At 41.7% G+C, this 21494-nt stretch overlaps 2 protein-coding genes across 3 annotated transcripts; one reads left to right on the top strand and one right to left on the bottom strand.

Annotated features, from left to right (window-relative positions):
- Nucleotides 1-279: 279 nt before the first annotated feature.
- On the top strand, nt 280-8264 carry si:ch211-199g17.2 (uncharacterized). Of its 2 annotated transcripts, none has more exons than XM_052071951.1 (12): nt 280-453; nt 3347-3414; nt 3493-3564; nt 3640-3785; nt 4353-4478; nt 5108-5165; nt 5245-5481; nt 5704-5843; nt 5924-6040; nt 6121-6178; nt 7259-7348; nt 7420-8264. In XM_052071951.1, exons 1-12 carry the CDS (start codon nt 314-316, stop codon nt 8034-8036), a joined length of 1869 nt encoding a protein of 622 aa, XP_051927911.1. In that variant the 5' UTR covers nt 280-313; the 3' UTR covers nt 8037-8264. The 2 variants fall into 2 exon arrangements, with proteins under 2 accessions (XP_051927911.1, XP_051927912.1); XM_052071952.1 differs by having other exon boundaries at nt 7423-8264.
- A 376-nt stretch (nt 8265-8640) lies between these two features.
- On the bottom strand, nt 8641-10357 carry LOC127605073 (forkhead box protein H1-like). The gene is made up of 3 exons (XM_052072651.1): nt 10007-10357; nt 9795-9890; nt 8641-9204 (listed from the first exon to the last, which is right to left on the bottom strand). Exons 1-3 carry the CDS (start codon nt 10154-10156, stop codon nt 8641-8643), a joined length of 810 nt encoding a protein of 269 aa, XP_051928611.1. The 5' UTR covers nt 10157-10357.
- Nucleotides 10358-21494: the final 11137 nt, after the last annotated feature.

The following is a 21494-nucleotide window of genomic DNA, read 5'->3' on the forward strand; positions in this document are numbered from 1 at the left end:
AGGACAGAGACTAGTGTCAATAGTTCTCATAGCAAGATGAAATTCATCAACAATGTTCTACTACTACTTCTAACGGAATAATTCCTTAACAAAAGGGCATTGCAGTAATCGAGCCGGGATGTGACAAAGGCATTAATTACTGTCTCAAAATGTTCATGTGAGAGGTGATGTATTCCAGCGTATCAAACCCATTAATTATGTGTATTTTTTTCACTTTTAAATTATCCCACGGGCCGTATGTTTGGCACCACTGCTTTAAACCTTCTTTCCAGTATGCGCATGCGCCTTTTGTAGAGTGGGCGGAAGTTGTTTCATGAAGTCACCATTTGTCAGTCGTTCCCTCAAATCTCCACGCGGGTTTCGACTTCCTTGGAAAAGAAACAGTTTTTTCACTTTTTTTACCCTGTTGGGTGGTGGTAGCTGGACACAAACTAAAGGGTCGCTTTTCCGGCGGTGAGTTGCAATTTAAGTGCACCCTTTATGTGTAATTTCCGTTTGATAAACGTCTGCTACAAGCTACGTTGAAGTAAAGAAGAAGTAGTTAGACGTTTCACCAATCGGACATTGTTGACGTGTATTTTAACCAAGCGGATACCGTCAGAGTTACAGAATAGATTATGTCATTAATATTCAAACTAACTAACGAACGAACGATGATTCCAATGTATACTATTTTGGGGGGGTTTTAAACAGAGCAACAGGTCCGCTGTGATGTTCGACACACGAGCTCATCGATCACGTTTCCACACTTTTCAGTCTACTTTTCTGCTATAATGACAACCCGAATAATTCAAAACATTCACAGAACTTGTACGACGAGTAAATGTTGACGATAAAGCGCCTAAATTAATGGCGTTTTGGGGGTGTTTTGAGATTCGTCCGTTTATCCAATGGACTTTCGACTCCATCTTGGGTGTGTGATTAAATCACTGGCGACCGCTAATGAAAGTAAAAACAAAGTGTTAGTTCAAGTTTGATGCGTTTAATTCAACAGCGTTTGATATTTTCCATTTGTGAGTTATAACGGTATGAATCAAAACGGAAAAATGCCGTTAAACTATATTGGTACAGTCCCATCTTGATAATCAGTTTGTATTTAAATTGTATTATACATACCTGTCAATGTCGTGGATGACACAATCAGCACAATTCTGGATATGTGTGATATCCATGTAACCAATAGCAGGATAAGCAAGTTTCTTTACAGTTGTGTTACAGTGATCCCTTGCTATTTCGTGGTTCGTTTATCGCGGCTTCAGTGCAGTGATTTTTTTCAAACATATTTATATTAAAAAAAATATATATATATAAAATATTATATAAATGTGTATGTTAATTGGTTGCTACTTCACGGATTTTCGTTTATCGCAGGAACGAGGGATTACTGTATTAGGATAATCGTTGGGCTGGAAAGACAACAGTGCATGATACACTTTAGATACGAACTGTCAGGGGGGAACCCCGCCTATCGCATTGGAGTGGCCTCACCACGACAAGAAGTTGAGGGACAAAAGGACAACGGAGACCTCGGCAACCCGCTGCAATTACTGAAAGCGTACAACAGTCATTGCCGTTACACGTTTTGCTAATATAATGGAGGGTGTTTTCGCTAATCTAATGAGGACCATCGCGGAATAGCTAGCAATCATCATCGGTATACATTTTGTTCGCTTCCCGTGCATTCTTTGACATGTCATTCGCTAACAAGTATCATCAATATACATCTTGCTTCTTACTTAGGCATTCGTTTGACATATTCATTTCTCTGTTTGACAACCATATGCCCGTTTTTCTACCTACTACGATTAGCTAACGTAATTCCATGAAATTAGCACAATACCAATATGAAACAGACACTACATCAAAAATATAGCGTAAATGTATACGCACATCATTCTTTTAGGAACAAATCATATTCTTCCCTTCGTTGTAGGGACCCTGTTTGATGCTCACCAATATGGCCATTCGTTAGATGACACACAGAAAAACAAGGTGGCCGTGACCGAGTTTGCTGGATTCAGACCTCCTAAAATGTTGTCCGGGAGTACGTGGGAGAAGCTCTGCTCTAAGTTATTGTAAAGTGTCCTTGGGTGTCTTGAAAGGAAATAAAATGTATTATTATTATTATAAGTTGACAGGATGTGAACCAAGAACGATAAGATAAGATATCCTTTATTTGTCCCACACTGGGGAAATTTACAGCCTCCAGCAGCAAGAATGAAGGTAGAAAGAAGAAAAAACAAACAAACACCGTTCAATTAAGTCCAATATAAATACAGAATGGATAAATCACAGAGCTATTTACAATTGTTTTTCACATCATTTAATTATTATTATTATTATTATTGTTGTTATTTTTATTCAGCAGCCTGACGGCAATAGGTAGGAACGAGCGTCGGTATCTCTCCTTCTTGATGAGAGCCTACATGCCAAGACGGCCGGCCGGCCGAGGTCAACTTCCATTCCCCTTGGGGGCAAGACTTGGTGTCAAGAAATCTATCAATTGTGGAGGCTGCATTTAAATATCGCTCATGTTCATGAAAAAAAGGAGAATCATGTCGTCTGCCAGTCATTTTGCACCAAGCTCTTGAAGTTATCACTTATATATTTTATATGTTTAGCTTAAAACTTTGTATCATAGACAGGTCGACTTAAAACAAAGAATGTAGTGTAAAGTTGGGGTCCTATTTCTCCTTGAGTGTTTTCTTTTGCGTCTCCCACCTCGGGAAAGTTCCTGAAGGCTGTCAAGCTCCCTTGGGGAGGAACTCTTATCTCGATGCAGATGTGGTCTGTACTTTGTCAAAATGCCACGGTCCAACTTTGCTTGACTTTCTTCGTCTCTGATTTTTACATAATGTGAAGAACTGCCCGCCCCTAATTAATATAATTAACATACTACGCCTATGTATACGTGTGACTGGAGTTGCTCGGTGCTTCCTGATGAAATCTGAGACTCACAGGAGCCCGAATCGATTCGTGTTGTTTCACACTTGTGCCCTTGAACGTTCAGTAAAACATCTTGCAAGAACTTCTCCATTTCCAGCCTCTGATATTTGCACATCAACTCAGCCCGAATCAAACGAACACGCGGAGGGCCTGGGGAAGTGGAGAACGGTGAAGGGATCCCGCCGTGTCCACAACAACACTGTGGAGGGGGGGGGGGGGGGTAAATCCTGAGTGATTTCCTTCCTTGAAGCCAAATGAATCGGCATGGAGTAAATTGTGGCAAGGGTATTATTGTGGGCTTTACATCCGGCCCTAATCCTGATGTCAGTATATAACCTACAACGGAGGCCACTTTCTCACTCGTCATAATAAATATCGGCGTTATCTCTTGTTTTTACAGCCCACTCCTCGCAGCTGGCCAGGCCTTGAGTCCAGATCTGAACAGCACGCAACACGGAACACAAAGAAGTATAGTTCTCCAAATAATGAAAACGTGTGTGGAAGCCCCCTTTTATCGCTGACTTATCACCCGGTGTTTCTTCGCAGGCATGTCCAGTGAGCTGTTTGATTCACTGAAAGTGTACCTGAACAACAGCCAACGATTGCAGCCCATAATTGGTACAAACAAACATCCTTTATTGTTAGCTTTGAATCCTACGATGACGGTGTTGACTTACTGTCACGTCCCTGCAGGTCTGCGCAGCATCACAGAATGCGTGAAAGCGGGCTTGCGTGGGGGTGGCGAAGCTGTGTACCTCTGCGAGGTGTGCACGTCTCGCTTGAGCAAATGTGACATCCGCAACCACATCATGGGCAGCCTCCATCGATATAATTACACCGTGAGTAGCCCGGTACCCCCGCCCCGCTTTTCACAGTGCCGGGTTTCCTTGTGTGAAAGGCAGAAATGCGAAGGCCAAAGGTACAAGTCAACGGCTGTGTCCACAAAATCAGTGGCTCGGAGTTGTATCAGTTTCATGATTTGCTGTTTCACACGGAACCGAGTAGGGTGTTACATTCCTGTGACTGTGTGTACTTTCACACAGAGAAGCAACGTCAAAATTGTCTGAGAAAGGCCTTTTTACCAAAACAAGGTGGGAGAAGTGACTATTACGGTGAAAGTTCAGGATTTTGCGCTATCTTCCTTCAGCTTGCCAGCTGCCTTTAGAACTGCGTCGGAAGATTTTTTTTTTTAAATTGCCCGGTGGACTTTGTCCCCACACGCTCACATTCCGCGTCAAGTCCTTCCCCCACTTTTTAAGTTGGTCCCTTTCACACACAATAGATTTAAAAATCACTGTTTGTAATTCCCTCTCCAATCAAAAATCCTAATCCTAAACAACTAACTAGCTACTCTGTGGATCGCTAGTTAGCATAACATGTATGGTGCTTTGGTGTTTACTGAACAGAAATTCTGGTACCCCAACCTGCTTTCGAACGTGAAGGAGAGTGGCAATGACATGTCTCTGCTGGCCCGGCCTCTGATGGACATCGCCAGGGTGCTGGAGGACAAGGAGGGACCCGGGGACATCAAGGTCTCTCTCAATACAAAAACTTTAGCATTAACATCGGCGGCTAAAGGAAGAAGTTATTTGCTTCCAAGATGCTCCAAACTCATTTTGGTGCTCAAACAAACACTAGACAGATTAGAGATTTGATCAGATTGCCCCCCCCCCCCCACCGTTTAGCCTTTAGCATGTCTGATAGCGATATGTTTTCTTGTTAGCCTGTTAACTTGTGCGCTAGCAATAAATTCCACGTTTTCCCCATTTTCTGTTCACTTGGCTTTCGCAGCAATCGCTCGTGCTTCTTCCCGCTTCCATTCTTGTTAGCATGAAGCACATAGTTTAGGTAGGCTGTTAGCTTAGCTGTTAGCAGTACATAACAATTTTCCTAGCATTTTAGTTACTTATGCGACACAATTTGCATATCACTCAACCGGTGCTGCTTCTTTGCTACATTCTTGTTAGCCATTAGCATGTATGACAGCAACACCATGTCTTGTTAGCTTAGCTGTCTTACCACTCATTGTGCCATTTTGTTTTTATGGGTCACTAGACCTCCCTTTTTACATTTTTGTGACAAATGAGAGGAGGGCGCCATTGACACCATTTACATAACCGTCGTGTGGTTTATTTTTGTGCCCCCCCCCCCCCAAAAAAAGTTGCTGGAAGTTGAGGATGCTGCGTTCGAGATGCTAAAAGCCACCAGTGATAGCGAGGGTAATTTCCTAGCTCTTGAATCCATCACTTCCTGTTGTTGCATATTAAATGACCAAAATCCCCCCTTTTTTTTTTTAAGCGATAAAATTGAGTAGGTACCTCATGTATGGCGCTGCAGAGCCAGAGAGCCCGTCGAACAACATGCTTGATGGTGGAGAAGAGCAAGATTACAAGGAAGAGGAACACAGGGTGGTCACGATTGTCCACAAGGTGGCACAGCTCGCAGAGGGTGATGGTTCTTCCTGGGCTGAGGAAATCACGCCGAGCTTTGGCCACACCTTGCGCAATCGCTACAAGGGAAAGAAACCTCTCATTGGTCAGTTCGAGGCACTGTTTCTGTCGCATCATCACAGGCGACCATTTTGTAATGAGTAGTTTGGCAAAGCAAGCATTTTGAAACCCGTTTTCTGTTGTCTTGATTGAAACAAAACAATAAGACCAAATTGTCTCTTAAATCATGTATTTTTTTCCAATAATAGAATTCCGTTATCTAAAATATAAGTGCCGCTGACCATTTTCATCCCCTTTGGCCTCTCAGGTCTTTTCAGGGTAACTGAGTGCGTTTGCGAGGAGGACGCTCGCACTTACTGCTTCCTGTGCCACTGCTGCCGGGCTCGGGTCGACACGCGGGCTTTCATCCACCACGTCAGCAGCTCGAGCCATGTGCACAGCTACCTGGTCAGCATTTATACATTGAGCGAGGGCGTGTGGGAGAGAGAATGTGAAATTGGAATTTCAACCTGCAACTCTTGTGTTAGATGGAAACGCGGCGCGAGCTGGTGGAGGCGGCGGGACCAAACACCCGCAACCACAGTCAGCTGATGAACTCGCTGGCTAAGAAGGTTGAGCGCGAGGACGGACGAGGAGACATGGAAGTGAGACGTGTGCACTTTTTAAACTTTCATCTTTTGCTGCTTCAATTGACGGTTATGTTGAAAACATGTTGTGTTTCTAGGTGGTCAAAGCACCCCAATTCCTCTGTGGACAACTTGCTAGCAAAAGTTACAAGTGGTGTAAGTACCTTCTGGGGCAAGAACGAACAGAGCAAAAAAGCAGCTGCCAACACTAAGTCGAAAAAAACAACTTGTGAACATGGCACATCTTTGCAAATTCGACCGTTGCAAGCTACTTGTGACTGATCAAAGTGTTTGACACATGAAATCTACTCCCAAAAGAGAGAAAAGATGACGGAGATTATTTACATTTAGAAGTAGAAGCGATGACGTAAGCTCCACGCATGGCACGCGCACACTACTACCGTATTGGCCCGAATATAAGACGGATTATGATTATGATTATAAGACGACCCCCTCTTTTTCAAAACTCAAGTTTGAAAAAAGACTTTTTGAACACCAAATTTTTATATAGAAAATAATTACAGTACATCTGAAACAAATGATTCTAATATATTTGAGAGAAAAAGCACGTTATTTTACCTAATTCAAATCCCAATATCTGAACATTTAAATACGTAAACTAAAGTGCAATCACATTCGTAAATGAATGGCTTATGGTTTTTGAAATGTAAATTACATTCGAACCTCTCTTCAGCTGCCGGTTAACCTTTGACCCACTTCTCTCCAGATTGTTGCTACGTTTCTCATTTTCTGCTATCTTTTCTATTATTTTCTTCTCTTTTCTTTCTTACCGCTTTTTTTATTTTTCTTCTTCGTGACGGGTTCACTTTGGCCTGGGGGAGTCAAGTTCAGCATTCGCTTCAATGATTTCTGGCACCATCTAGCGTCGTGAATGGGTATAACGTCTAGACCCCGAATATAAGATGACCCCCACTTTTTCAGTCTTATTTCAGTGCCAAAAAACACCATCTTATATTCGGGCCAATATGGTGAATGCTACAATTACAAATTGTTCCACTGGTGACTCTGTAAATGATTTATGCCATTAAAAGCACATTTTCATTATTGTTGTTTGTATTTTAGACAATAGGACTGTTCAGATGTTTTCGGTACCACTAAAGCAGAAATTATTTGCATCACAGTTGTACACAAAACACCAGTATACCTTTTCCCTAAAAATCAGGTTTGGTGTTTTTCACCTTTTATTTCACCATCTTTTCTGTTGTTACTTTTAAGGCATCGGCAGGCTTTGGAAGAGCAGCCACCCAACTGTCCACAAAAGGAAAAAAACCAAGAAGCCCACCTTTTACCACTATTATCCCAGTGGTAAGTCTTCAATGCGTGTGGTTTTTGTGTGTTTGTTTGTTTGTTTATTTATTTTCATCTTTTCATCGCAGCAGAAGGCCCCAGAGTCAAAAAACAGGACGGCGGTGTCCCAGGCAAAAGTCGGGTGGTGTTCAATGTAAGCCTTCCACTCACTGAAGGTTCGATGCTGCTGAAGAGGACACCCTTCAGCCAAGAGAGTCCACCTTTTGACCCCTTGGACTCGGACTTTTACTCAGAGCCCACCAACCCAAGCGAGGAAGACTTGAGCGTTGTTCACTATTTTCATCCGGCCAGAAACCACCAAGGCGAGCATCCAATTCCTGCCTCTCTCCACAAGTGGCAAACAGAGGTGCCCGTCGCTCGAGAGTGGTTCAGTTCCGCCTCTGCAGAGTGGTGCGATTGGTCGCCGACTCCAGTTGAAAAGCACAAAAATACACACCAGGCTCGACCGCCGACCGTCGCTACGGATATGGCAGGTTGTTACGTGCCGCAAACGGTATTCCAAACCGATGCCGTGATGCAGACACAATCTTGGAGATCACCCTATCGGGGGGGTCCAGGCGGCTTCCCGGAGTACCTAGACTACGGCGCCCCTCCCGAGTTGCACCTCCCATCCCTATTTCATCCTGCCTCTGTCCCATCCCACTGCAGCGGTCCTGCCTGGAGCAAGCTGACTGTCCAAAAATGATAATGCATACTTATGCAACATGTCAAAGAGGGTCCGGACATTTATTTTTGCATGTATGTTGACATAAAGGCTAGGCTGTTTTGTTTGTTTGAATCACCTGTAGAGTAAAATCAGTATACAGTGGTTTCAAAAGGAAATGTTTTATAGCAACTGGAGTTTTTCCACCTCACAAGGATTGTTTTCATCCTTAATAGTGAGCAATTTATAATAAACGAACATTTTCTTCAACCGCGTGTTTTATCTCTCAGTAGGAATAACACTCGGACCAAGTTCATTGCAATTGCCGTCTGGTTGATCTGTCAAAGCTCTGGAGTTCACGAAGATGGACAAAGTGATCTGGGCTGCTTCTCTGGGCCTCGCGACAACAAAGTCAAGAAAGATGGAGGGCGGGCTCGGCTGCAAGCCTTCACATTTGTGTTTTTCTAACAATCCAATCGGAGTCTGGTGGGAGGTCCATCTGGTCTTTGTCCAATCTCCCTCTTTCAGGATGTCTGGTGAAAGCGCAGTGGTCAAGGTGTCTTTCTTTGGCTTTTCTGGTGTTCATCACTAGACCAAGATGTTCCATTCATCAGCACTTAAAAATATAAAGTGTTAAAAAAAAAGTTCAGAAAAAAAACCGGTGTGGATCATAAGTAGGGAACGGGTTGTATGATTGGTTAAAGGGGGTGACTGCGTAAGTGGGGAATGAGGGTCCGGTGCAGAACTGCTTGCTCGTTTTGTGGTGGGCGGCGCCACCTGCTGGACATGACACGGAACTGTGGTAGTGCCCGGACAGGAGACCTTCCTCATCCCCGCTGAAGCAGCGCTTCTGGTCCACCGGCGTAGAATGATAAAGACGAGGATAGTCGCTTTGTACGGGCACGTTGACGAGCGGCGAGATTCTGGCGGGGGCAGGGCTGTCCCGTTTCAGCAGGGACTCGATGGAGAAAGGCCCGCTGAACTTGACCTCGCAGCTTATCTGGACAGATGGCGGCGGCGGCGGCGGTGGTGGTGGTAACGGCAGCGGCGGTGCTGCGCTCCACGTGCCGTCCTTACTGCGGCCGCTCAGCTCAGGGAAGAAATCCAGAATGTCCTGAAAGTGACGGCGCACCATTTTGGTGGTGATGTGACTCAGGTCCAGCTTCCAGAAGTTGCGCTTGCTGCCCAGGCAGTCGGGAACCAAAGGAATCTGGAGGGGGGAGGTTCATTACATTTTGGTTCCATTTTATTATATATATATATTATAATATTATATATATTTTAGATATTTTGAATACACAGTTTCACATAATTTCCCATGCACGGCATCATTTATTTATACCAGGGGTGCCCATTAGATAGATCCTGATCTACTGGTAGATCTAAGACAGGTCCCAAGTAGATCCAAGGAGTGTCGAGAAGAAAAAAACCAAACAACCATTTGTGTGTCTTTGTACACGTTAGTAATATATTTTTTGTGTTAATATACACTGCACACTAATCAGTCTCATTTTCACAAAAAAAAATATTTAAAAAATAAAATAAAGCAGGTAAATCTTAAATTTGTGTGTGTGTGTGCGTGCGCGCGCCGGTAAGGGTAGATCCCGTGAGGTTAGTTGATCAAAAAGTTGATCAAAAAGATCCAAAAAGTTTGGGCACCCTGATTTATACAAAAAAAAAAGGTTTAAATGTGATCCTGGTGCACAAAAGTTGCCAAGTCCTAATTTCCTCTCAATTTTTTTGTTTTGTTTATTCCCTCCACCCCCCACCCCTTTTTTTTTAACTTTAAGACCATCTTACCTTGACAAAGCACTTGTTGGTGGACAAACATACTCTGACGTTGTTCTCGATGGACTTCTTGTCCTCTCGGACCAGCGGGCCCATCCTGTCCATTAGCTACAAAACATCACATCCAGGTACAGTAAGTAACTACATTTTTTATGCTATTTTTGAGCTGATTTTATGTTTGTGTACCCCCCCCCCCCCCCCCCACCCCCAACCCAACTCCTTACCTGCACAAATGTGAGCATTTTATCCGGGGCGTCCTGGAGGATGATGGCGATCCGGGCCAGATAGGTGGTGCTGCTCCGGAGGACTTTGTGGCGCACGCCGCCCAGGCCAGGTGGAAGCTGACCTCGGAACTTGTTGCTGGAGGTGGACATGATACGTGCTGGGAACGCAGCTTAGTCGGTCAAATCAGGTATGAAGGGCTCAAAAGTTGGGCTTGGCTCTTTAAGGCCCATCCAGACAATAGAGGGGGTGTGCACCTGGCTGCTAATGCGGAGCTTTTGATACTCGGATGGATGGATCGTTAGCAGAGGTGGAGTTTTGGTCTGCGTGGACACTTCAGGACTTCTACTTAAAAAAAGGGGCGTGGGGTGGGGCGGGGTGGGGATCTCCATTTCGTATTTACTTTTTTTCCGTTAACTATAACAACTTTGGTCCAATAACAGATAACACAACATAATAGTTAAAAGTAGTGCTCAGTATTGAGGGTAAACAATGTGCGACATAGTGCTTGTACTTTTGGACTCGTCGATAGAAATATTAATCAGCATTATTACAACAAGCACCCCCTTTGAAATTATTTACTTTCACTGTTGTGGTACTCAGTGGTTCAATTTATTTGAGAGCATTTTATAATTTCTCCATTGCGAGACTAATCAAGGTTTTCTTATCTTTTTATAATTTTAGTCAGTTTATTTTGCTCAATAAAAATGGCAACTCAACCCCCCCCCCAAAAAAAGACAGAAATTAAAACAAAATAAAAATACTAAAACCAAAATAAATTACCTTATCACCTCTCAATGGTTACTTTCCACCTGTGTTCACAACATTAGGTACACCATGTTTGATTGACAAGATAATATTGAAGTTATACGAGGGTAGTTTTATTTATTTTTAAGTTATTGTCATTTTCGCAATTTCAACCTTTGAAAATAAATATACAAAAAAATGATGAGTGAGAAAAATAAGGAACCAAAATGAAGAAAACACAACTGCAAAATATCCCCTTGCGGATTTTTTATTACTATTATTATTATTTGAGAAAGTAACAAATACTTTGACTTTCACCAGCCGACACACTAAAAGTTTTTTTCGCTCATTGGTACTTTTACATACTCACCCGTGTGTGTGTATCTGTGTCACCAGCCGAAGCGTCCATTTTCTTTATGCGAGGTTCCCTCCCAAAAGAGAACAGTTGGCATTTGGACGAGCAATCTCAACCTTTTGTCGTCCGATGTGCCACATTTGCATCTCTGATCCCTACTCAGCTTTGTGTGCACTGTGCGCAAACAACACAAAAACACGTTAGGTCATCCAAGGCGCTGCTTTCACTTGCTAAGTAGCATATTAAGGTCAATGGACACAGATGCAAGTGATCGGTCAATACTGGAAACGAGGGGAAATGTGGTATTTGGAGTGTCAGTGTCATCCCCCCTACAAAAAAGAATGTTTAATTAAAAAAAAAACTTTTTTGTTGGACAGCAACAATATATTTTTATCCGAGAGGAGTGCTTTTTTTGTTTTGTTTGGTAAAATAAAGCTTTTCATATTTATTGTATAGTTTATATGAAATGGTAATGTTGTATTAATAAATATTGGGGGAAAGCACATCATCTGTTTTCGAAGTAGTTTGGTAAAACACATAATTTTGAGCTGCAATAAAATATAATAAAAATGTATGATTTAAAAAATAATAATTTAATAATTTGAACGTTTGGAACAGTTTGAAGACCTATATTCTAACATAAAAGAAGACATTTTATATTTTATGTAGCGTATACTGTATTTGTATTAGGCAAATAAAAAGACTCTAGTTGAGTTTTCGCCTATTACTATTTCCACATATTATTGTATGCCAACTATAAGATATAATGATGACATTTCCTTTTGAAGATTTTTACCAATTTATTTAAAACTATGCACTGTGATGTTGAGACTGCGCCGAGTCACATTTTCACTAACTTGTGTGCCTTGCAAAACAATTGAATATTCAAAAGCGGACATAAAAGAGTTCTTTTTACCTTTGTGAATACATCAGAGACGAGGTGCAAATCACAAGAATGCAATTGAAGACCTTTCTTAAGATGTTTGTAGTGAGTGGAGTACTTATCGCCACATTTGCTCCTGCCTTTGTTTGCCATAATGAGATTCTTTTCTCTGATGACCTGATGAAAAGGTGGACCGCCAGACAGCCTTTTACACTCTAAACACAAGAAAAATGTATCAGATTTTTAATCCAGACTAAATAGCTACACTTTCAATACAAGCACTTTCAATGTGACTCATAGTAACTCGTTTGACTAAATGGTGGATTAAATGTGAGTTTTATGGCTCAACTTGGATCAATATAGATTATATATAAATATGAAATAGAAAATGACTCATAAAACCTTGCTCGTGGCTCACCTCTACGCATGCGCACAGTGAGTTCGCCATCCCTGACCGAGTTTTTTAAAAATTAAACATACAGTCCAGCACGTTTATCGTGTAAACACTATCTTAAAAATCACCGATTTTTAACAAAGGGAAAAAAACGCGTTAATGGATCGTACACACGCTATTTGAGATGTTTTTGACTCACAGAAGCTGCGGACACTCATTTCTACGCATGCGCTTAAATGTGATGTCGTCATCAATTACCGCCAGGTGGTCAAACAAACGCACATAAGTACGATTTGAGGTGCTTTTCGAGGAGGTAATGTCTTATATAAAATGGGTTTTCTTTATAACCGTGTAATATTATATAGTAGTATTATATTGCTACTTTTATATTGTTATGGTATCCAACTTCTGTTAAAACCGCCGATGTCACAGCCTCAACATGTTTGACCCGTTCTGACCAGTAGAGGTCAGGCTTGTATAAAATGATATCACAGTCCCGTTATACAGTTTTGTCATTTTTTTAAAATGTTGCCCGTTATTTATCGATTATAAGACTCATTTGGTAACAGCAATAAATATGACTTTTTCTGGATTTTGTGAATGATGTGGATTTATAATGTGTTTATTGTGTTGTGTACCGGTGATCTGATCTGCAGGTTGTGGAAATCCACCTGCCTGTCTTCCCTGCCACCTCTTGATGAATGACCCGGACCCCATCCTGCCACATTAAGGGTACCGGCTATCTTCTCAGACTCCACGCATGAAGCATCAGGAGAAAAGGCATTCCCGGGTAAGTGGAGATATGATCATCTTATTTAGGAGTGGGTTAGCATGGAGCAGGTCTTCCTGAAAGAACAAAATTGTAAATATCGATCCCCCAAATTAAGTGTCAATCTCTTTAGGTCAGATTATTCCTTTGTCCAAGAATGGGATTTAAAAAACTGCAGGGTGCTGTTCACTTTGGAACTGCCACCTGATTCCTGCAGATAACCAATATCAATAAAAAAAACAAATGCATTAAAATAAATACAGCGAAATAGACAAAACAAAACAAACAATTATACTCAAATAAAATACATGAAATCTTACATTAAACACTGATTTAAATGCACTTATTTTAATCATACAAACGAATTGCTAACTGATAATTAATTGGCTCAGGATCATATCAAGTAATGCTGACTGACATGCTAATTTATATTCAACCCGTCAGTAGGGGGCAGTATTTTATTATCCAAATCCTGCACTCATTATTTTGAAGTGCAGCTGTCATACAAGTCCGTGTGTGTGTGCGTGTGCGTGTGTGTGTGTGCGTGTGTGTGTGTGAGGGTCACACAAGTTCCACAGCTTTGATTAGGACGACTCGCCTCTTTAGTAAAACTAATGGCGCTCAATTTCATCATTTGTCCGCGTTGGTCGTGTTGACTTTTAACGGCAGGCGGTGAATTATTTGACGCCTCTGTCACTAATCAGCCCAATCAGCATTTCCAGTGCACTTAATTGATTGAATGTTCCTCAATTAGACAAATGAGAGCGAGAGCGGCTCTCTCAAAAGTGTGAAACACAAGGACGACAACCGCTTCAGGCACTTTTTTACTCTACTTTAATTGCCATTTACACTGTGGGGGCTTATCACCATTTGTTTTATTTAGTTAGTCGAGACTAATGCTAATGTCCTAACACTCAACGGAACATCAAAGTTGACAATTAAATGTCTTGTAATGTCATGGATGTACATCAGCCTTACAATAGTTTGAGGTCTTTTTTCATGGATGTTCTTTATTACGTTTTGATTTTTGTTTTGAACCCTTTCAGGGACAGTGGTCACTACAGTGGACATGTTAGCATGTTATCAGGTTACGTTGTACATGAAAAGGTTAAATTCAGTTTGTGTTAATGGGTTTAGTGAGCAAGTTTCTTTCCAAAAATGTTTCGTTTTAGTTTCATTTTTAGTAGTTGTAAAAATAAATTTAACATACAACTATCCCAAAAAAGTAGTTGTATTTTTTTGGGGGTGGCATATTTATTAAAACTCATTCACGCAAAAATCGTTGCAACCAAGATGCCATAATATTCATCATTTTTCCAGAGGATAAAGAATACATGCTTATAATTCAACTTAACTCACTTCTTGAATTAATTCAAATCGATTCCTTTGCCCTAGCATGGCATCATTTAGCGAAGATGTTGCATTTTATATTCTTCTTACATCATTAGCTTTCATGTCGTAAATAAATAGTTTTCACTTCACCTATATGTGTGTTGGTTGAGTTTAATTCCGCGGGTTGTGCTTTTGTTTGCCCATTTTCGCCTGTTTAATCACTTTTCAACTTTGAGTACCCCTCTGCCTTTTTATTTTATCAGCTTTTCCGCAAACAACATGTCCGGGCTGTTTGGTAATAATTAGTGGAGGTGATCTGGGCTAGCTTGTAACAGCCCGGTTTAAAAAGCCATATTTATTGTTCCATTTACACGTTTTGTGGGATAATCGTTGGCAATTAGAATTGTGTGTGTGTGTGTGTGAGACTCACATTTGTGCCTGTCACCCTAAGGCCATGACAAAGGTCCATTACGTTGTCTGATCTATTAGTGTGTAGTAAAAGCTGCATTTAGATGAAGTGGCCATGCTTTTTTTTTTTTTTTTTAAATTACATGAAACCTTTAGCGTCTTGCATGGCCACTTTGTGTGTGGGTCAATGCCTTTCAGACGTGGAAATAAAAAATACACATACAGTATTAACTCCACTTACGAGTAAGACAACTGAGATTTTCAAGATCATCGCTTGATTGTTGATTTGTTGATTGATTGTTGATTGTTTGCAGGGAAAAAAATGGGCAGAAGACGGTGAGCGAACTTTATTGTCAAACTAAACATAAAACAAAAACTACATTAACAGTGCCTTACTAAAGTCTCCTCACACAATGGTACCACTCAATGCAAATTGCTATAGACAACCTAACAAAACTAGCATTGATGATAAATAAACCTTTTAAAAACCTGTAATTGAGATCAATTCTTGACATTCTGTTTTACTAGTTTGTTACTTTTTGTTTTCTTTTTTTTTTCATAAAGTGCAATGCCACAGAGTGATTTATTTTTTTTTAATTAAAAAAAAATTACAATATTTTGGGAGGGGCGGCTGGAAGCTCAAACTGTAACAAAAGATCATTTGATGTTGCTGGTGTCCAGTTTCTGCCTGGCAACAAGTGACCAACATCTTTTCTTAATCGTCATCATCATTTCCAGATACAGTATTATTCCTCTCTCCAAAAAAAACGTTTAAAACTAGTAAAAACAATTTCTTCAAAATATATCCCCCCCCTTTTTTTTTACTTCATAAATTAGCGTGTGCTTGATATCAAAGATACAGAAACTCTATTCATTTGCATCAAAGGTGGCTCAGTGTCATTTATGCAAATGAGACGGACCCATAAAAGAAACGCCATTACGAGCTCGCGCAACAGAGACGAAATCAATAGAGGCGGCTTGAAACGCGGCAGAATACATTTATGACGGCGTCATAATCAGCTTCATATTCAATTATTTTCTCATCATTTATGTTTTTTTTTTTTATAAATCTGAGTAAATGGTAAGGATGAAAGAACAGCGTTTGATATGGAGAGAAGACACTGAGGCCTCATTGCATTTGAAGCGATCACAACCTTACAGTAATTGCAAATGGATACCCGTGTAAATTGGATTGAAATCAAAAGGCGGCGGCAAGAAAAGCCGGTAAACGACAAAAAAAAAAAAAGGGAGAAGGTTGTCCAAGCCGAGGCGTCGGAGAATCATATCCTGTGCGTCGCATCTACCTGCGATTGTTTTGTTCACCCCCAGCTGGAGTGATGGGCGATTCCCTCCAGCCGGCCCACCTGTTCACCATGAAGCCTTGTTTTTAAGGAATCCGATTTATGCTACTGTCAGATTGTCGGATTCCTTTCTGGCTCTTGATCTTGGTTTTGCATTTTTTTTTTGTCTTACTTTTCCCTGATTGAGATGCAGACACAGCCGATAAAAAAAAAAAGACACGCCGCAAATACTTTTCGCCAAAGCCAAGATGGCGGTGACACACAACCTGGTGCTGTTTTTGCACAAAAGAAAATGGTTCAGCTGCCTGAGAACATGTCGATCAACATGTTCTTTCGATAAGTTGGCCATATTTAAGAGGGCACCGCTCTATTTGCACCAAATACAAAGTACCTAGCAATGTTTTGAAATATAACAAAGAAAAAAAAGGGATACCCAACGGACGGTAAAGTTAATATAATAATGGCATTGGATTCATACCATAATGTTCTAATTCTGATCATGGAAAAGTAAAAGTAATCTAAAATGATATTTTTCAAAATAAAAGCTCTCTGCTAGATTTGGTAGGGCCCTGCCCCACCTGCTCCTCATGTAAGGTATACCAGATGTGCTGATCATTTAATCAAAAGATGGATGAAACCCGAGCCTTGTGATTAGTTGTCCAATTTTAGAGGTGCCCACTAATTAAATTTTCACTTTTTTTTCCCCCCTGCATTTTCGGCCCATTAATTTGACTGTAACCTTTGGCTTAAATGAACGTGTCAGTGACCTGCAGGGAAAGATCATTTGTCTGCTTTAGGACACTTTTAGTAAATGACTTTTCGAAAGAAGAAGAAAAAAAAAAGTCAATTTAGGTCGATTATTTTTCATTTGATTTATTATGAAGTATTGAACAGTGACTTGGCATAGATGTCTAAAAAGTTGTGCTTCCTCCAAACGAGGGATCAGACACTTGACTGCAGCAGTACCTCCCGCTGACACCTCTGAGTTCCCCGCTGTCAAATCCTCTTTGTTTGGCAGGTCCGAGGGGGGCGGCGACGTTTTCCATCAGGACGTCCCGACAAGAGATGAGGTCAGCTATGATGTATTTGATTTGATGTCACGCAAAAAAAATAAAAAAGTGCCGGTGATGCTTTTTGAAGGTGAACCCCCCGCCCCCCTTCGCTAACCCTCCCTGGCAGAGTTAATTAAAGACGGAGGCGGCTCGGGGTGAAAGTACTGTGGGAATTTTTTTCTATTTATTTATTTATTAAATGTGATTAGTTGGCACTTGTTGCTAGGCAGAATTGATCGGGCACAATTGTTTTTGTAAAATTGGCATACTGCAATCAGGCATTAAAAAAAAAAAGTCTACCAGTTAGGTCAGATTTTTTTTGTATGGCCGCTTGTTGCGAGACAGATTTGGATGGGGCACAATCATTTGTGACCAAAAGACAAACATGGAAAAAAAAAAGGTATTCAGATGTCAGATTAGTGACTAGGTCGAATTTGTGGCAGGCAATTTGGGGAAGCTTCCCCACATGGCATTATAAGGCTAATTTGCCCACAACTCAACCTGAAAATTATTTTGAATGAACAAACTTTCATGATTTATGACTCCCTCTGTCGTACCTGAAGGGGCACTGCCCCAATTTTTGCTAAATGCTAGTTGTTCAGACCCAAGTCGTCGCGCCAAGCAAGTCATAAGCAAAAGTGCTTGTGCCATTCTTATCTCTAGTGGTGAGTCTCTCTTAGCCACCGCTAATTGCTAACTCTAGTTCCAACCCCCTACCCCCTCCCCCCTCCCCGGCGTGTTTTGGCAGCACGTCGGCGAGCTTTTTTGGCCGCCCTTCCGTGTTTTCCACCGTTGTTTCCTGGAGTCCTGAATGGGATGGGTCGTTTGCGAAATGACAGGACACACCAACAAATTGCATCACTTCTGGCTCAGCAGCTGAGGACAATGGCCAGCCATATGCCACTTGGAGAGGGGCAGGGGGGGGGGAAGCGGGTGGGGGCGAATGAAAGAATGGTTCTCGTTTCAATGCGCTGGCTTTCAGAGCCAGATAGCCCCGCCATCAACCTCTCACCTCCCTGACTCGGACCCCACGGTTACAGCATCGGGTACCTGGGGGCGGCCATCTTGGCCCCTGGCGTGACGCAGACATATGAGCTGACGTGTCACGCAATTTGCGTGAACTAAAACAATTCATTTCAAGATTACCCAAGCGCACATTGAAATTTGAAATCATGTTTCTCACATTTGGTTAATTAATCAGCAGAATCGAAGAAAGATCTCCAGAGTTGTAATCAACGTGGGCGGCACGTAGCGCATTTCTGTCATTAGCTAGTTGTCCAGATTTAGCGTTAGCCTAATAGCATGATAGGCCAAATCAGTTTTTAACCGTTTCAGAACGAAGACACTTTTTCCTTCGAGACTCTTTTGCGGAGGAAATCAAGGACTCGATAGTAGTGAATTTCTTGAGTTTTGATGAAAAGAAAATAGAAGCTACGGTGTTTGGTCCCAGTGGCCATTATCAATCCCACTATGTTAACGTGGGATTTCGGAACGTAGCACGTTATCGAAAGTTGATAACGTGAAAAGATCGTCTTGAACTTGGGGTTTAAATTGGACAGCACTTTATTTTGGAGTCAGCCAGTCCTCCCTCAAGCATCTCCAGTTGGTCCAAAATGCTGCATCTCGCCTCCTCACTGGAGCTCGTAGGAGGGAGCACATAATCCACATTCTGGCTTTCCTTCATTGCTCTCGGTAAAAAAAAATTTCAGAGATTTTTTTTTTATTTTTATGGACTTTATGGACCTTACCCCTTTGAGCAGAACTTAAATATTCTGAATACGGTACATTTTGAGGTCCTATCTGATTGGATGGCTTTTTTTTCCCCTTCCCTTATTCGCCATTGATTTGACAGCAAGTGAGGGAAAGAGTTCATTTTTAAATGTAAATGAAGTGAGTGTAGTATTTAAATTGTGATAACATGCAATAATTAATCATGCAGATATATTTCCTCAATCTTTTTTGTCCCTTCCCCCATTCTGTAGGAGAGAAAGTTTTTTTTGGAGGGGGGGTTTGTGGATGATTAGCTTGTTTTTGTCCTCTGTGTTTTTTTTCTCGCTGAGAAGATTAAATATTTCCGCTTGAGAAAGTCTTTTTGGGTTGCCACTGACTGCTGTCCTGCTGCACTCTCACCCATCCTCCCTCCCCAGTCACCAGCCCCCCACCCCAAAACACATCTCCCTCAGTTTGTCATTCCAAAATGTGGTGAAAAAAAATGTATAATCTTCTTCCAAAGAAGAGAAAAAAAAGACTATAGAGGATTTTTTTTTTAGGCAAGTGGCCTCTTTATTGGGTGGTAGGGGTATGTGCCCCCCCCCCCCCCCCACTCCCTTAGTATCCACACACAACGGGACTCCAATCTGTCAAATAATTAGCCAGTGTGGCAGGACAAAGCTTGTGTTTTATACATCAGCGCTTGAATGCATCATCACTGTATTGTAATGGCTCATGGGAAACTCGGGCCTCCGGAACGGGGGGGGGGGGGGGGCGGGGTGTGTGTGTGTAAAAAAAAAAATATAATTTGTTAAACTTTGCTTCACCTGTTTCGGCATTTTACATGCGTGTCATCTCTCTTTTTTTCCTGAATGCACATAAATGAGTGTCACTGTCGTGGCGAAAAGTTAAACACGCTCTTGACTGTCATGTGGCAGAAATCTCTCATGGCCCCTTCAATGTTGCTCTTTATTTGACCCCACCCCCCACCCAACCCCACCCCAACCTCCTCCCAGACTGCGATTTATAAACACAACGCGCCACACAATGCCCGCCTTGTTTGCTAAACGGGATAGCCTTAATGGAGACTTATATTTCCAGGATTATATCTGCATTCACTTGCAAATCATTGGTGGGAGCAGTGGGAGTTGGAAGGCGGGTCTGCGGAGTGGTGGTGGGGAGGGGGGTAGAAGGAGGGGGGGGGGGGCTTCAATGCTCTTCCTCTGTCTATGAATAATAGTATCATTTGAATTAAGTGGACACCTGGTGCAGCGGGTTCGGGCCGCGGAGGTGCGCCACTGACCCGCAGCCGCTTGCCAACTTCCCGCTTTCCCAGCCTGTCCTTATCCGTCCACCCCGCAGCCTCCAATTACGTTCCTGCTCCCCGCTAAATGCCACACACTTGTAACTTAAGTCTCCCCGCGGCCAAAAAGCTGCTGGGAGGAACTTTTTTTTTTTTTTTTTTTTTTTTTAGCAGGAAGCAGGAGATATTCTTATCCATCTTTAGATTCCAAAAGAGCCGGTATTACGTTACCAGGGGGAAAAAAAAGTTTAAATTAAATACAGTTTAAAAAAAAAAGATAAAATGGCAGCAGATCCACGACTAAAGCGCCTTTTGTTGATTTATCGTACGTGAAGTCAGCCAGCCGCGCACGGGGAAGAGGGGAATTCTATTTGCATGCGTCCTGCGTGGCTGGCGCACACAATCGGGCCTGTATTGCAAATTTATATCCTAATGTGGCTTTCGTGGCCGTGACAAAAAGACAACGTTTTTCACAGTTCGAGTGTCTGCCTTTGACCGAGGCTGACAAACAAAGCTTTGTTTTTAAAAAGTAAAAAAGAAAAGAAAAGAAAAATCACAGATGTCAGCTCCTCCACAAGCTTGGGGAATACTTTTAAGGGTGCGTGGGCAATGCTAGTGAGCCAAAGTTTTCCCCATATGGAAAGCTATGTTGTTGTTTTTTTTTAAGATTTAGTTTTCCTAACATTGTTGTTTAGTAAAACATCCTGAGAGTCTTTTCGATGTTGAAATCAAAGCAGAGGGTGATAGATTTTTTTTAGTTCAGCACAGCTGATTGTGCATATTCAAAATAAGCAGAGAAAAAAAAACACACACACACAGATATTAAATTATTACATTATTATTACATTATCATTACATTATTTTACATGACATTACATTATTTATTACATGTTATAAAAAATGTGAGTCATGTTTAAAAAAAATACAGTATATAATAAAGGGATATTGTTTGGGAACGAGTGATGATTTTAACCAGGATGTTCACAAAGATGCTCGGATTCAAACATATTTCTGCTGAGTCATGAACCGTGTCATCCCGCTCAGACATAACACAAACACAAAAGCGTGACCGCACGTTTTGTCACCGGCCTCCCCCGTGTAATTTGTCTGTCCGTACGTGGAGGCGATGATCACGATCTGACTCAGAAACATTTTCCCATCACCTTATAGTGCCGTCAAATAAACAGTGATGGAGTATGACGCGGTTATCCGGATCCTGCGCCTCGTGTCTTTCAC

This window comes from Hippocampus zosterae, chromosome 7, assembly GCF_025434085.1.
Source record: "Hippocampus zosterae strain Florida chromosome 7, ASM2543408v3, whole genome shotgun sequence".
NCBI classification, from domain to species: Eukaryota; Metazoa; Chordata; class Actinopteri; order Syngnathiformes; family Syngnathidae; genus Hippocampus; species Hippocampus zosterae.